This window comes from Stegodyphus dumicola, chromosome 4 (genome assembly GCF_044657685.1).
Source record: "Stegodyphus dumicola isolate Sdum_Otavi_A_Nest chromosome 4, ASM4465768v1".
In the NCBI taxonomy this organism is placed as follows: Eukaryota; Metazoa; Arthropoda; class Arachnida; order Araneae; family Eresidae; genus Stegodyphus; species Stegodyphus dumicola.
The window spans coordinates 54,366,097-54,379,857 of record NC_140771.1 but is presented as its reverse complement, the minus strand read 5'-3'; the positions used below and the strand labels follow the sequence as shown (position 1 = coordinate 54,379,857).

The following is a 13,761-nucleotide window of genomic DNA, read 5'->3' as shown; positions in this document are numbered from 1 at the left end:
CTATCAAGAGCCAGTTTGGAGCCAAAAATTGAATTTGATTATTTTAGACTGAGAAATTATATTTGATTATTTGAAACTTTTAACTTTATGGTATGGTTCTGCTACGTACGTACACGATACTTTTATCCTGTTTGACGGTATTAAGATGATTTAAATAAAGTTCTTTCCATAATGAATTCCATTGATCTTGTTATTCAGTTCACTTTTGAACTTGAGACATGCAATTCTCTTCTGTTCCTCGACATCTTGGTCACACATAACACATCCAACTTCAGTTTTATGGTTTACTATAAACCTTCATCGGTTTGCCTTCTGCCAGACTTCAAATTATGTCATCCGACTAAACAGAAGTTAGCTTCATTTTATTGCTTTGTTTTCCATGTGCTTCAGGTTTGCACCTCCGAATTGGCTCTTGATCAAGAATTAAATTATTTAAAAGCAGTAGCTATTGACAGGAGGTTTTCACCCAGCATTTTTGACCAAGCAGTTAAAAAATTCTCATCTCAACACACCAAAAGGCACACTCTTTTTTTAGGAGATTACAAGAATTTTGTTGTCATTCCTTTCTATCCATCAGTTAGCTATTAAATTGCCCATATTTTACAGAAGTTTAACTTTTGAGTCATTTATTCTCCTATTAATAAAATTCTGAGGTCTGCACTTAAAGACTCCATTCCATGTATGAATTCCTGGGGTATTTATAGGATTCCTTGCCATTGTGGTTTAATTTACATTAGCCAAACTAAGAGAGCCTTAAAATTTCACATTAAGGAACATGAGGCATATGTTTTGAAAAAGGAAACTGAGAAGTTTTCTGTTTGGTCAGCATTGTTGGTCCAAAAATCACACTTTCCTCTTTTTTTTTTTTTTCAGCCAAAATTATTCAAAAAACATCTTCCATTGGTGAATTAGATTTTCTAGAGGCGTTTCATATTAAAAAAACAAAAATATTTCTAGCCAGTACCTGCCATATTACTTCCTCAGGATTGTCACTAATTTTATATAATTTTATAGTGTATGTTACTTATTACACATGGAAAAAACCATGAAAATGCCCATATTTGCCAGGATTCGAACCCCAGACTGAATTGCCAGTATTCAACATCTCGAAGAATGTTAATACAACTGTTTCAGAATAGAATAAAGACATTTTACCAGTACCTCTTTTGCAACATTTTTAACGACCATTCTGTTCTTTAACTTAATTCTGATGCAATATTTGCTTTAAAAATTATTCTCAAATTATTGTAATATATAACTGAATTATGTTTCAATTTTAGAGGCACCATGTCTTAAAGAGACTTTGGCTTTTATATCCTGCCTAAAGGACAATAATAATCTTCAAGAAATGTGTATTGCTGAAAGTAAAGCTGTTCAGAACTGTTATGGTAATCATCTGGTGAGAGCATTTTTGTTACTGTCTAAATGATTTTACCACTGAGGTTTTTGATAAAAATTTTTAAAGTTTGCTCCCATCCATTTTAAATGTAGAGTGTTCCATTGCATTTTGGAAGTAGATATTTATTTCAAAAATCAATTTCTATGGATTATAAATTTAATATCTTCACATCTGTGATCAGAGTATTATTCTGTCTTCTTTGAATTGGAAATCTTTGTTTTAATGAATCCTCCTTTCTCAAGATAGTAGCTGAGCACTTATTTTATTAATTTCTTTCATAGGGATTTGTAGCTATAGCCACCACTAAATAATTATTGCTGGAGGTATCTATCTCACTGTTTTCTGTCATAAACAACATCTAATTTTTGAGGAAGGTTGTCATTGTGTGCAGCAAGGTGTTTTTGTGCGCAGAATGTTTATATTTTGTTATAGAAAAATTCTTAATTTTAATTATTTAGGAGTTATGAATTTAATATCCACCACTGAGTGTATTATGCAGATTATATCCTCTAATAATATTCTTAACGTAGTGTATGTTAAAGTTAATATTTGCTCATATAACATAACCTTAATTAAGCACTCTTTCATTTGCTTGATTAATAGTGATGTGTATTTGCATATTATTACATATTACTTCTATTTAACCATGTATGGGCTATTATGTATGTTTTTATATCAACTGCAAATGATTTCAATAAAACCTTCCTCAGTTAACTCCCTCTTAAATTGCCAAATAAGTCTAATTATTTGGCCCATTTGCCTATCATTTAACCAAACCCCATTTACCAGTTTCAGCTAGCTATTAAATTCTGGAACCCCTACATAAGAAATATTTCATTTTTATTTAACCATTAATTATTCAAATCTTAAACTGATTAGGCTGTAAAAATTGTAGTTTTGTTATCACTTGTTCTTCTGATATCTGACATCCATAAGACTCCAGTCTTAGATTACTTTTATCTGAGTAACCTACCTAAATAATTACAGAATTATTTTAGTGTCAGTTAAATTCTAATAAATTCCTTGATTAAATTTTTTTCCATTTCCATGAATTAAATTCTGGTTCTCTTAATATTTTAATTTTAGTTTCCTTTTTTATTATCCCTACCCCCAGCAGTGGCCAAGTGGTAATGACCTCTGAATACTGATTGTTTGATCTGGTTTGTTTCCAAGCCCATGGTAAATGGACTGCCTGCATGGTTAGATTTCATAGTTTTTCCTATGTGTAATGTGAATATGAAGCAGTTTTCCTCAGAAAGTCCTCCACGAAGGTATCCATTCTTTTAGGCAGATAGCCCTTGTGGCTAACCTAACTTTAGCATCCCTAACATTATTTACTATCCTCGACTTGACATTGATATTAGTAAACTTGTCTCATAATTCCCCACTTCAAATCCTGAATCCCCTAAAATTTTAGATTGGTAGCACATTCAGAGAAGCAACTACAGTGTCATTATTTTATTCATTTACCGGTATTTTATCATTAGGTATTTTCACCAAGTGTTCGGTACATCACAATATATTGCATTACTCAATGTAATTATTATTAGACGATGTATTCCAGTGTTAGTGCTCAAGTATAAGAGCTCAGTACACAAAACATTCCAGTGTATAATATCTATACTTCAGTATTATGTTATCTCTGTTATTCTAGAAATTTTCAATCTCGAGAATCTGTCTCTTAATGTAGTAAATCTTGGCTAACCTAACTTAACCTAACTTTAGCATCCCTAACATTATTTACTATCCTCCACTTGACACTGATATTAGTAAACTTGTCTCATAATTCCCCACTTCAAATCCTGAATCCCCTTAAATTTTAGGCTGGTAGCATATTCATTGAAGCAACTACAATGTCATTATTCATTTACAGTGTATTTTATATCATCATTAGGTATTATCACCAAGTGTTCGGTACATCACAATATATTGCATTACTCAATGTAATTATTATTAGATGATGTATTCCAGTGTTAGAGCTGATAAGTTATTAGCAGCATTCTGTCAGCAATAACTCTGAAAGATTATTTTGTTAATTTGTATGTGTTGAATCTGTTATCATGCACATTTTGTTTGTTTATAGTAATTAATTAGCATACAATTATTATTTAATATAATTATGATTTTGATCAATTTGTTTGGTGAATATACTAGTTTTTAACAGAGCTAATTCGATTTATCTGGTCACTTAATGTTTGTTCTGTTTAATCGCAACAAGTATTTAACTTACTTAATTAACTATTTACAATGACATCAGTATCTTATTTGCTCACTTCTCCAAAATCTACATTTCTGATGATTTAAGGGCTACCTTAACAAATTCATCAAGCATAATAGTCAGCTTTATGTAACATAGTAAGTAGATTAATTAGGAACTTAGCACAGTGCTTCCTATTTTGCTTTAGGGCAAGTATTCTGAGTATATCAACATGCAGCTTTTAGTTGTTTTATACTTTCCCAATACCATTGCAATGTTTGTCATTGAAGCTGTCACAGAAATGAAAGGTGCTGTTCCACCCAGTCCCATAATGATAAATTGTCCCACACAGGCAAACAATCCTACCTCCACTACCGAACTCAACCATTGTATACAACTTGTCAAAATGCCTCATGACACATGTGATAAACTTGTGATGACAGATCCACTCATATAAGTACTCAACGAAGTCAAGGACTTGATACTTCCAATATACTGATAATAGACACAGCCCCAGCAATAGTAAATCACACGGTGTGAACAACAAGCAAGTCTCCAGATACACAGGTAACAAAAGTGCAAAAGTGTCTCCCAACATATTTAATACCATGAGGAAAGCTCCAAAGCCAACATTACTTATCTTCTTAAAGGGGAAGACACCAGTGAACAGCTATGTGGTAAACTATTAGCAGTAGCACCACTGTACACTTTGAGTATACTAATCACCACAGGGTGGGAAATTCTGAATTAAGGACTTGCTGTCAAGTGTCAAAGAACTCAAGATCTGGAAAAACTCACTACCTTTTTTGAACACCAATGCAGCAGAATCATTACCACAATGTCAAATAGATCAATGAGTATCAATTGCAGGCATATGACAAGCTTATGCAATGTAGAACAGTCTTTTTTACAAGCGGTACATCCAGCTATGGCACTCAATTTGGGTAAGACACATTGTTCATAATACATTAACTGCATTAGGCACAACCACAAATATAGGGTTCATCCCCTCCTAAGAATACTCCCCTAACTGCACAACCTACGGGGTTTATGTTAATTATATCCAATGATATAATTAACATAATAATATATAACACCAGCATAGCCATAGAAATGGCTTACAATGAAAATATCAAATGCATCCAGATAAACCTCCAAACAGGACAAGTAGCAACAGGAGAGGCAGTTAAATAAGGATTCAAAATAACATAGACATAATTCTAGCATTAAGAACTTTTCTCACAAGTTCCAAACAGACCACAGGTTTTTCTCTAAGATGGAGTGTATTCCAAACTGCAATCCATCAAGAGGAGAGGCACAAAGGAGAGTGAGTATTTGCTGCAAGCCAGACTAATTTCCATTGATTATCAAGCAAGAGTGAGATCGAGTAGATATTTTAATAGAAACAAATTTTACACAAAATAGCCACAGGAAAAGTTTACAAACCAATATATCTTCCAAGCAGCGTTCTAAGAGAAAACAACTCTAAATAACAGGAAGTACACAGCTTCATCCAATATCAGTTTCTGTTCCATTCATTCCAGTTTCTGTTCCATTATCTGAAAGCTCCAAAAAGGAAGTATGTTTTAAAGGGTTTATAGGATTTTATTTATTTTTTTCCCTCTTAATTCCTATTCTGTAATTAAACAAGGGCCTTCTATATTCAAAGTCATTATGATAAGCCCATGACTAAATTTTGTCTAAATTTTGAAGAATTTTGCTCTTCTAACAGTAATTCCTGTACTTTCTTTTTCAAGCTTCCTTTTACCTTTTTTTTGTAATTTTAAATAAAAAAAAAATTTAAAGAAATTCAACTTTATGGATTTTTCTACTCATATCTGCAAAACAATTATTTAAAACTTTTTACCACTTTTTGGGCATTTTTTGAGTCTACTATTTTAAAAGAATAATTGATTTTAAAATTTAATTAAAGTTTTACACTGAATGATTTTTGCTATTCCCATTTTTGTTTTAAAGGAGTCAGTGAAAAAAATAATAATATCACTAGAAAATTAAATGAGATTCTTGTATAAAGAGCTTGTTGTCCAGATTTTTGTTATTTTTATTCACATAACATAACAAAAACATATTAGACTGAAAAAACCCAAGCGTAATTAATCCGAGAAACGGGAAATCAAAAACTAGCCTAGTAAGCAAAAATATCTGTTACATATAATTCTAAAGCTTTGTTTACATAAACATTTATTGTTAAGCCAGCCGGGAAAGAATTCAGGCAACTGCAAATCACGTCGTCTGATCACATGATCATTTTATTTTTAACAGATTGTTCCCTCATGAACCACAGGGGATTCATCAAACTTTTATATAAACAATATACATTCATACTACAAAAACATTCAAGTTCTAGACACAAGGGAAAAAATATATCTCATCTAAATAACTGAGAATTTAAATAGAACATTAGGCAGTTTAAATATAACATTATCCAAATTCAAAAAAACAATATTCACCTTTTTTAGAAGATTATTCAATGGCCCCCTAAGAAAGCATACCGTGACTCTGTGAACTTGAGCACATTTTAAATTATTAAATTTGTGCATGGAAGTTACTAGAATTACTAAATTTAAATAAATAATTCAAAAAATAATAAACAGCCATATAAAGATATACTCACAATACATATTTGTAAATTAACACTGAAGATAAAACTTTAGTTCTGAAGTTCTAAATTGTACAAAAGTTGTACAGGAGGTCTGATAACCAGTGAGTCAGTTTTTATCTTGCAAGCCCTTACCTTGCCATCTCTTCCAGGAAATAACTCAAGGATTCTCCCCAATCTCCAAAATTTCAGGGTAAATGGTCCTCCTTATCTAAAATTATATCATTAACTTTAAATTCAGGAACATTATTCTTAATCAAGCTCAAATGGCAGATCTTAAATTCAACAAATACTTTTTTTTTCCACCTGGACCAAAAGCAATTAATTAATTTTTTATGATAATTATAGGCCTTTATCAAAGACTTACTGGAAGAAAAATTTGTATGTAGGTGAAGTCTCCCAGAAAACAACGATGATATTCTTTTTCCTAAAAGGAAATGTGCTGGAGTTAAAGCATGTTGTTCATCTAAGACACTTCCAGCATAGGAAATTGGCCAAGAGTTAATCACCCCTTCAATTTTGGTTATCAACAATTTAAAAGTTGTTTAAGTGTGGCTAAGCCTAATTTCTTTACCATAGCAGCCATAGTTGTTTACATTCCAAACTTAGTAGAATAGTGAATTAAGTCAGTTTCTGCACATTCAGTGTGTTTTTGCCATGTGGGACCAAAAGTGAACTTTCAGTTTTGTGCACCGAAAAATCTGCCTTCTTGCCTGCTGGCCGAATTCCTTGTTTTTGTGTAGAAACTCTTAAGTTTAATCATAAAAATTATATATATATATATTTTAAATTATCTGTATTTGGTTTTTTATATTTTTCAATTTTTAATAAAGATATTTTGAGGTTTTATGTATTTTTGCCTTGTCGCGAAGTGAGAACTAAATTAATTGAATGAAATATATCTCTGATGAAATTCGATGAACTAAGTTGAAATGAAATGGAAAAAAAATTGCGTGTAATTTAATATTTTGTACAAGGAAGTTGTGGTGTACACATCAGATTTTTTTATGTGAATGATCATAGTTTAAATTGGAAAACTGAAAATAATGTTGCTTTGCCAAATATCATTATCTTTCCCATTTTTTATTTATGTACTTGAGTATTTTAACAGCTAATTTTTATTACTGTATTTTTAAATGAGCAGATTCATATATATATATATAGATGTAAGATGTAAAAAAAAATAGATCGCGATTTTTCTAGAAGCTACTCTGTTACATAACCTTCTCATATAAATGCTGCGTCATAAGTTTTTCTGCATTTTTCTAGAAGCTACTCTGTTACATAACCTCCTCATATAAATTCTGCGTCATAAATTTTCCTACACAGATGCCTTCTCGTCTTTGTCCTGCTAACATCACCGCTACGCTCCTTTTTTTTTTGTTAGAACGTTATGACATATTAAAATTTAAAGTCAGTCGTATCTAATAGTGCAATTACTGAATAATTAATTTGATTAACTTCATCTAGAAAAAGTCAGCTACTCTAATTTAAAATAAAGATATGTTGTTAAAAGTGAAAAGTCCTGAGTCGTCACTTTTCTCCGTGCTTCAATCATCCCAGCTTCGTCAACCATCTGCCAAAACGTGTAATGGAATAGCCTCGCCATTCACCCACGATGTGTTGGAATAACTGAAACATTACAGTTATTAATCAGCCTGTAGGCCGATGGTTGATGAAGCTGGGATAATTGAAGCTCGGAGAAAAATGACGACTTGGGACTTTTCACTTTTAACAGCATATCTTTATTTTAATTTAGAGCAGATGACTTTTTCCAGATGAAGTTAATCAAATTACTTATTCAGTAATTGCACTATTAAATACGACTGACTTTAAATTTTAATACGTCATAACGTTATAACAAAAAAAAGAGGAGCATAGCGAAGATGTTAGCAGGACAAAAGCGAGAAGAAAACTTATGACGCAGCATTTATATGAGGAGGTTATGTAACAGAGTAAATCTTGTACGCTATGTCCTGTATGTTTTCATGTCTTTTCTCATACTTTTGATTTATTAATGTACTAATGCTTTTCTCACCCCGGCCTCTCCTTTTGACGGGGGGGGGGGAAGGTGTAAGATATAAAAAAAAATAGATCGCGATTTTTCTAGAAGCTACTCTGTTACATAACCTTCTCATATAAATGCTGCGTCATAAATTTTCCTACAAAGATGCCTTCTCGTCTTTGTCCTGCTAACATCTCCGCTATGCTCCTCTTTCTTTTGTTAAAATGTTACGACGTATTGAAATTTAAAGTCAGTCGTATCTAATAGTGCAATTACTGAATAAGTAATTTGAGTAACTTCATCTGGAAAAAGTCATCTGCTCTAAATTAAAATAAAGATATGCTGTTAAAAGTGAAAAGTCCTGAGTCGTCATTTTTCTCCGAGCTTCAGTCATCCTAGCTTTGTCGACCATCTGCCAAAATGTGTAATGGAAATAGCCTCACCATTCACCCACTATGTGTTGGAATAACTGAAACATTACAGTTATTAATCATTATACTTTTATAAAATCAAAATTTTATCATTTATGTTTTTCTTTTTCATTTGGTAGTGCTTTAACGCTTTTTTTTTTTTTTTAAAAGGCTTCTCTGTCGCTACAACTTTTTCTTCTTGAAGGGTTATGCCTTTTTCAAGGTCACTATGCCTTTTTCTTCATATGTAAGAAAAAGAATATGTAAAAGATTAAATTAGCAGCCTAAATTAATTTCCCTTCTCATTCTAAAAATAGTAACCCCTGTCTGCACTGCGTCATTTCCAGAAAAATCCATGCTGTATGGCTCTTACATAATTCTGAATATGTAAAGGGAATAAAACTCTGTAACAGCCAATAATAATTTTACAGCAATATTAACCATCTAATCAGAATGCTTTGAGTACGAAAACTAAGTCTGACTTGAGATTTCGTCCTGATCATTACGCACTTGCTTTCCACGCTTTGGCCTAACTGTCTGTCTGTCTGCTCTGCTTTCTTGCTACAAAATTATCAAAAATACAGTCAAAAGTCGTTTATCCGGACTCGTCGGGACTTCGCCGATTCTGGATTATCGATTTTTCTGGATTATAGATCATCAGTTTAAATCTCGTAAAATGGCATGCAGAAATTCTAAAATTAAAAATATGAAACCATAATTTATGAAATAAAGAACAATTATGATCTAAAGGGTATCAAAATTTACAAAAAAAAAAAGCGTAATATTTATTTGTTTACTTTATTAAACATTTCTTTTAATGTAAGTTGTTTAAGTTGCTTCGTTTTATGTGATAATACTTTCTCTTTAATTCTATAAACAGACATAATTTCTTGTTCAGTTACAAAGTTCCACTGTTCAAGTCCCGTTAATTGCTGTGCCGAGAATACCGACTAACTTGTCAATCGAAATTTTTTCGTTTTCACTAACCTCTCTGTCACATTCTTCATGTCTTTATCCATTTTTTGCAGCAATTCCACTTTTTGTTTGTTGGACATCGAAACATACTTTCGTTTTGTAGATCCTTTGGAAGTTCCAGCATCGGAAATTCTATTTGACATAATCGAAAGTTCAAGTTTACTTTTATAAAATTGCTCTTATAGTCTGCAAAAAATAATAAGCGGGATCCAATTCGAAGATTAAGGAACAATGCAATCATTAACTGAAATAGATAATTAGATAATTTTAGCTTACGCTGTCCGTTATACATTAAATTCGCAGGCGAAAACGTATTCTGCACGTGCGCACACGCATATGCGCAGTAGTCAAGGTCTTACGCGCACGCATAAAACGCCTGTGCGCATGTGCCAACGCGGCACATGCGCAGAAAGTTTTTAGCTTTGAGGTCCGGATTATGGGTGTCCGAATTAACGACTTTTGACTGTATAAGCTTTTTGGAACAGGCGCATTTAATGTGCCGACTTGTGTGTAGCCGCAACATGTTGCCGAAAATAAAACTGAAGATTTAAATATGCCTTTGCATCCAATTTTTTAGTCATTGTGGATTATCAAAATTCCTACTTCCTGAATATATTACATATACATACAGTACAAAGTCCGAAATCTGGACATCCATTATCTGGAATGACCTAAAATCCAGACCTCAAAGCCACAAACATTTTTTTTGTTGTTGTTGTTATTATTGATGCTTTACGCATGCACATTTGGTTTTTTCCTTCTATAATAAAAAGTGTGGAGATTTTCACTTAAAAATTCCTATTCTTCATTTACTTGGGCACTAAATAAAATACCTTGTTATGAAAAAACAATCATGTAAGCATAAATTTGTGAGATTAATAATTTAGCTGCGTAGCTGAGTATCTACTTGGCATGCATCTAAAACCGAAACATTCACCTATTTTATATCCCTGATGCTTGTCTGGCGAGTTATTATTTATTATATTTTGCTTTCATCACATGTTTACCAATACATGGCAGCTTCAGTAATAACTCATGCTGTGATGTCTAAACTTTTTTTATATTAGTAATTGAATAACAAGAGTATGGCAACCTTTTATACTAGCATTACGCTTGACGATGATTATAGATTTTTAAATGCTCCAAGAAATGTTGACAAGGAAAAATTCAACAAAAATTTCTTTTCATATGCTAAAAATAGATTTTGTTAATGGAATGCATAGGCCAAAAGATTACATTTAGTGCTATTTTAATTAAGATTAACTGATATGTTATTCACCATAAACCCAGAAGCAGCGGCAGAATATGTCGGCACTGGACGACAAAATTTTTGGATTTGGGGAAGCACCGAGTGACAAAATTAAGGGATGAGAAAAGTTTTTATGATTAGGGAAAGCACTGGGATCCAAAGTTAGGCACAGGGGAAATTTAGAACTTAGGAAAGTGCTTTGGAGCAGAATTTAGGACCCTAGAGACTGCACCAGGTGGTATCGAGTACCGGCTTTAGATAAGTGGCCTTATGTATATGTGAGAGTTTATTTATTCAGTACTTGGATTACTTTGAAGCATGTGCAAGAAATAAACGTATGTATAGTAAATAATTAATACAATTCAGGCTTAATTCAGTACGCAATAGGAGCAAAATAAAATTTAGCGAAACAACTGGGGTTTCGTCACCAATCTTGTGATACACAGCCAATAATGTATAAACATGCGCTATTAAGCTAGGCTAAAATTATCTTTACTGATTCTAATGCATTTTAATTAATGTAGCAGACTGTGCTGCTCCTTGATCTTATAATTTGATCCAGCTTATTATTTTTTGCAGACTGTTGTTATTACACCAATTTTATGAAAATTAAGCTTGAACTTTCGATTATGTTGAAAAGAGTTTCCAATTTTGGAGTTGCCAAAGTTGTTTATTGGACATCGAAACATGGTTCTAGAAAGTGAAACCATGTTTCGATGTCCAATAAACAAAAATTGGAATTGCTACAAAAAATGGATAACGGCATATTTGTCTCAAAATTGTGCGAGGCGTATGGCATTGGAAAATCCACTGTATATGACACAAGAAAAAAGAAAAAGGAACTTTTTGAACTTTTTGTGGAAGCATCTTAAACAACTTACGTTGAAAGAAATGTTTAATAATGTAAACAAATATTGAGCTTTTTTTTTTTTTTTTTTTTTGTAAATTTTGATACGCTTTAGATCATAATTGCTCTTTATTTCATAAATTATGATTTCATAATTTTAATTGTATAATGTCTGCATGCCATCTTACCATATTTAAATTGATGATCTATTATCCGGAAAAATCCCGAATCCAGAATCGCTGAAGTCCGGATTTCGGACTTTGTACTGTATATATTTTCAGAAAAAATGGGTATTCAAGGTTAAAAAAATTCGTCAATATAAGAGCAAATAAAATTTTCTAAAAGATGTTTAAAACTTAGAAAACAATGTGGTTTCTTCACAGTTCCTCTTTTACAAATAGTGAACTGGATCAAGCAGAAAATGGACAAATTTTAATTTCGTTGTTTTAACTGTAAATAATTACATAATTGGCTTTCAGGTGAATTTAAATTTCTTATTTAAAACGTTTACTTGATCAACTAAATAAAATGTCATGTATAAACTCTAAATAATAAAATAATATTTACTTATTTTACAGGCTGCTCAACGGGAGGCTAAACAAAGGGCAAAATCGGGAAAGGATTTTATTCCAGAAAAGAGTGTAAAGGATATGACGCCTGTTGAAATGAATAGATTTTTGTCTCATTTTCCTCATAAGACTAAGTAGTTTTATCCATGTTATGTAATATGCCTAGTTGTTAATTAAAATTTAATGCATAATCATACGTTTGCATTCATTTATTAAATTTGTCATTCAATTAGTAGGATAAAAGAAACTCAACAAAAGTATTTTGAAATATTAATTCATATTGCTAATATTTATGTGTAATATGTAGCACTTATTATGACACCAAACTGGTACTTCATTATTTTCTCATTCTATCAAAACGAGATGAAAAGTATTTGACATAACACATAAACTAATACCTATAATAATTAATGTAGTTTAAGTAACATTAGGTAAAACATTTAAACTCCTTTTCTCATTTCTGGGTAGATTTTATACTTTTTTATCATTAAGCCCCAGAACTGGAGGAAAAAATCATTTTTCCAACAAACATTTGTGAGTATTTGAAAATTCTTTTTTTTTTTTTTTTTTTTTTTTTTTTTTTTTGAAAATTTATTTCATTTTGCTTAAAGTGTATTATTAAAGTGTAAGCTTTTAATGTATACATAGTTTGAAGAATATTACAACTGGTTTTGTAGATTATGGTTAGGTTTTGATAATTTCTTGTGCTCTTTTATTTTGAAATTATCTAAGCAGTCATTAGCCTGCAGAGCAAAGTTATTTTAAGCCTTCTTTTCAGCAGTATAAAGTTTTTAGGATAGTCTTTCATTTCATGATCTTATCTAAGGTTGAACAAAAATTATCACTTTGATTTTTTTTTTTTTTTTTTTTTTTTTTAGTCAGCAGTATAGGGAAGGGTATTTGAAATCATTTGAAAACAACCAAATCTGTATGTATAGTTTTTATAATTGCTTGATCAAGTCCAATCTGATGTGTCAGCATTTCCTGGAAATCCAATAAGGCTTCCTCCTTGATACTGTGAATCTCTTTGGGGAAATGAGTCTGCTTTGATCAGTACTTTTCATAGTAAGCTGGCCAAAAGGTAAAGGTAGTAAAGACATTTTCTGAAACCAGCTTGAGAAATCATTAAAAATGGCCCTAATTTGAAATTTCCAAGGACCTTTTGCTGTATTTGTAATATCACTAAATATATAGTTTTCTAAAAAAATGTAAGCCTTGTAGATGTAACAATATTTTATTAGATATTTTTATTCAATGCACTTTCTGTTAATAAATTAACAGCTGATATATTAAAATGAAAATCTCCATAATATGTTTATATATGTGAAACAGTATCTTTGACAACTTAAGGACCAGTGCCAGGAAAACGCAGTTACAGGACCGGACCCGCTGAAATGGATCGTCGTCATCGGCCCGCGCATTTTCAGCTGTTAAGCCTAATTTTACAAAACAAAAATCATATAAAATCAGCATTTTGATATTAGGCTACA

General features: G+C 31.6%; 1 protein-coding gene and 1 long non-coding RNA gene across 6 annotated transcripts in view; one reads left to right on the top strand and one right to left on the bottom strand.

Moving 5' to 3' along the window:
* LOC118195998 (uncharacterized) overlaps nucleotides 1–12,467 on the top strand; it is an 81,338-nt gene extending 68,871 nt beyond the window's left edge. For all 4 annotated transcript variants that reach the window (XM_085814905.1, XM_085814906.1, XM_085814907.1 and 1 more), the window contains exons 3-4: nucleotides 1,281–1,399; nucleotides 12,281–12,467. In XM_085814905.1, coding sequence (XP_085671031.1) covers nucleotides 1,281–1,399; nucleotides 12,281–12,409 — 248 coding nt within the window. In that variant the 3' untranslated portion in view covers nucleotides 12,410–12,467. The remainder of the gene's footprint in view (nucleotides 1–1,280; nucleotides 1,400–12,280) is intronic.
* A 353-nt stretch (nucleotides 12,468–12,820) lies between these two features.
* Nucleotides 12,821–13,761, bottom strand: part of LOC146997549 (uncharacterized) — a 121,338-nt gene continuing 120,397 nt past the window's right edge. For both annotated transcript variants that reach the window (XR_015040663.1, XR_015040664.1), the window contains one exon: nucleotides 12,821–13,707. This is a non-coding gene — a long non-coding RNA (uncharacterized LOC146997549). The remainder of the gene's footprint in view (nucleotides 13,708–13,761) is intronic.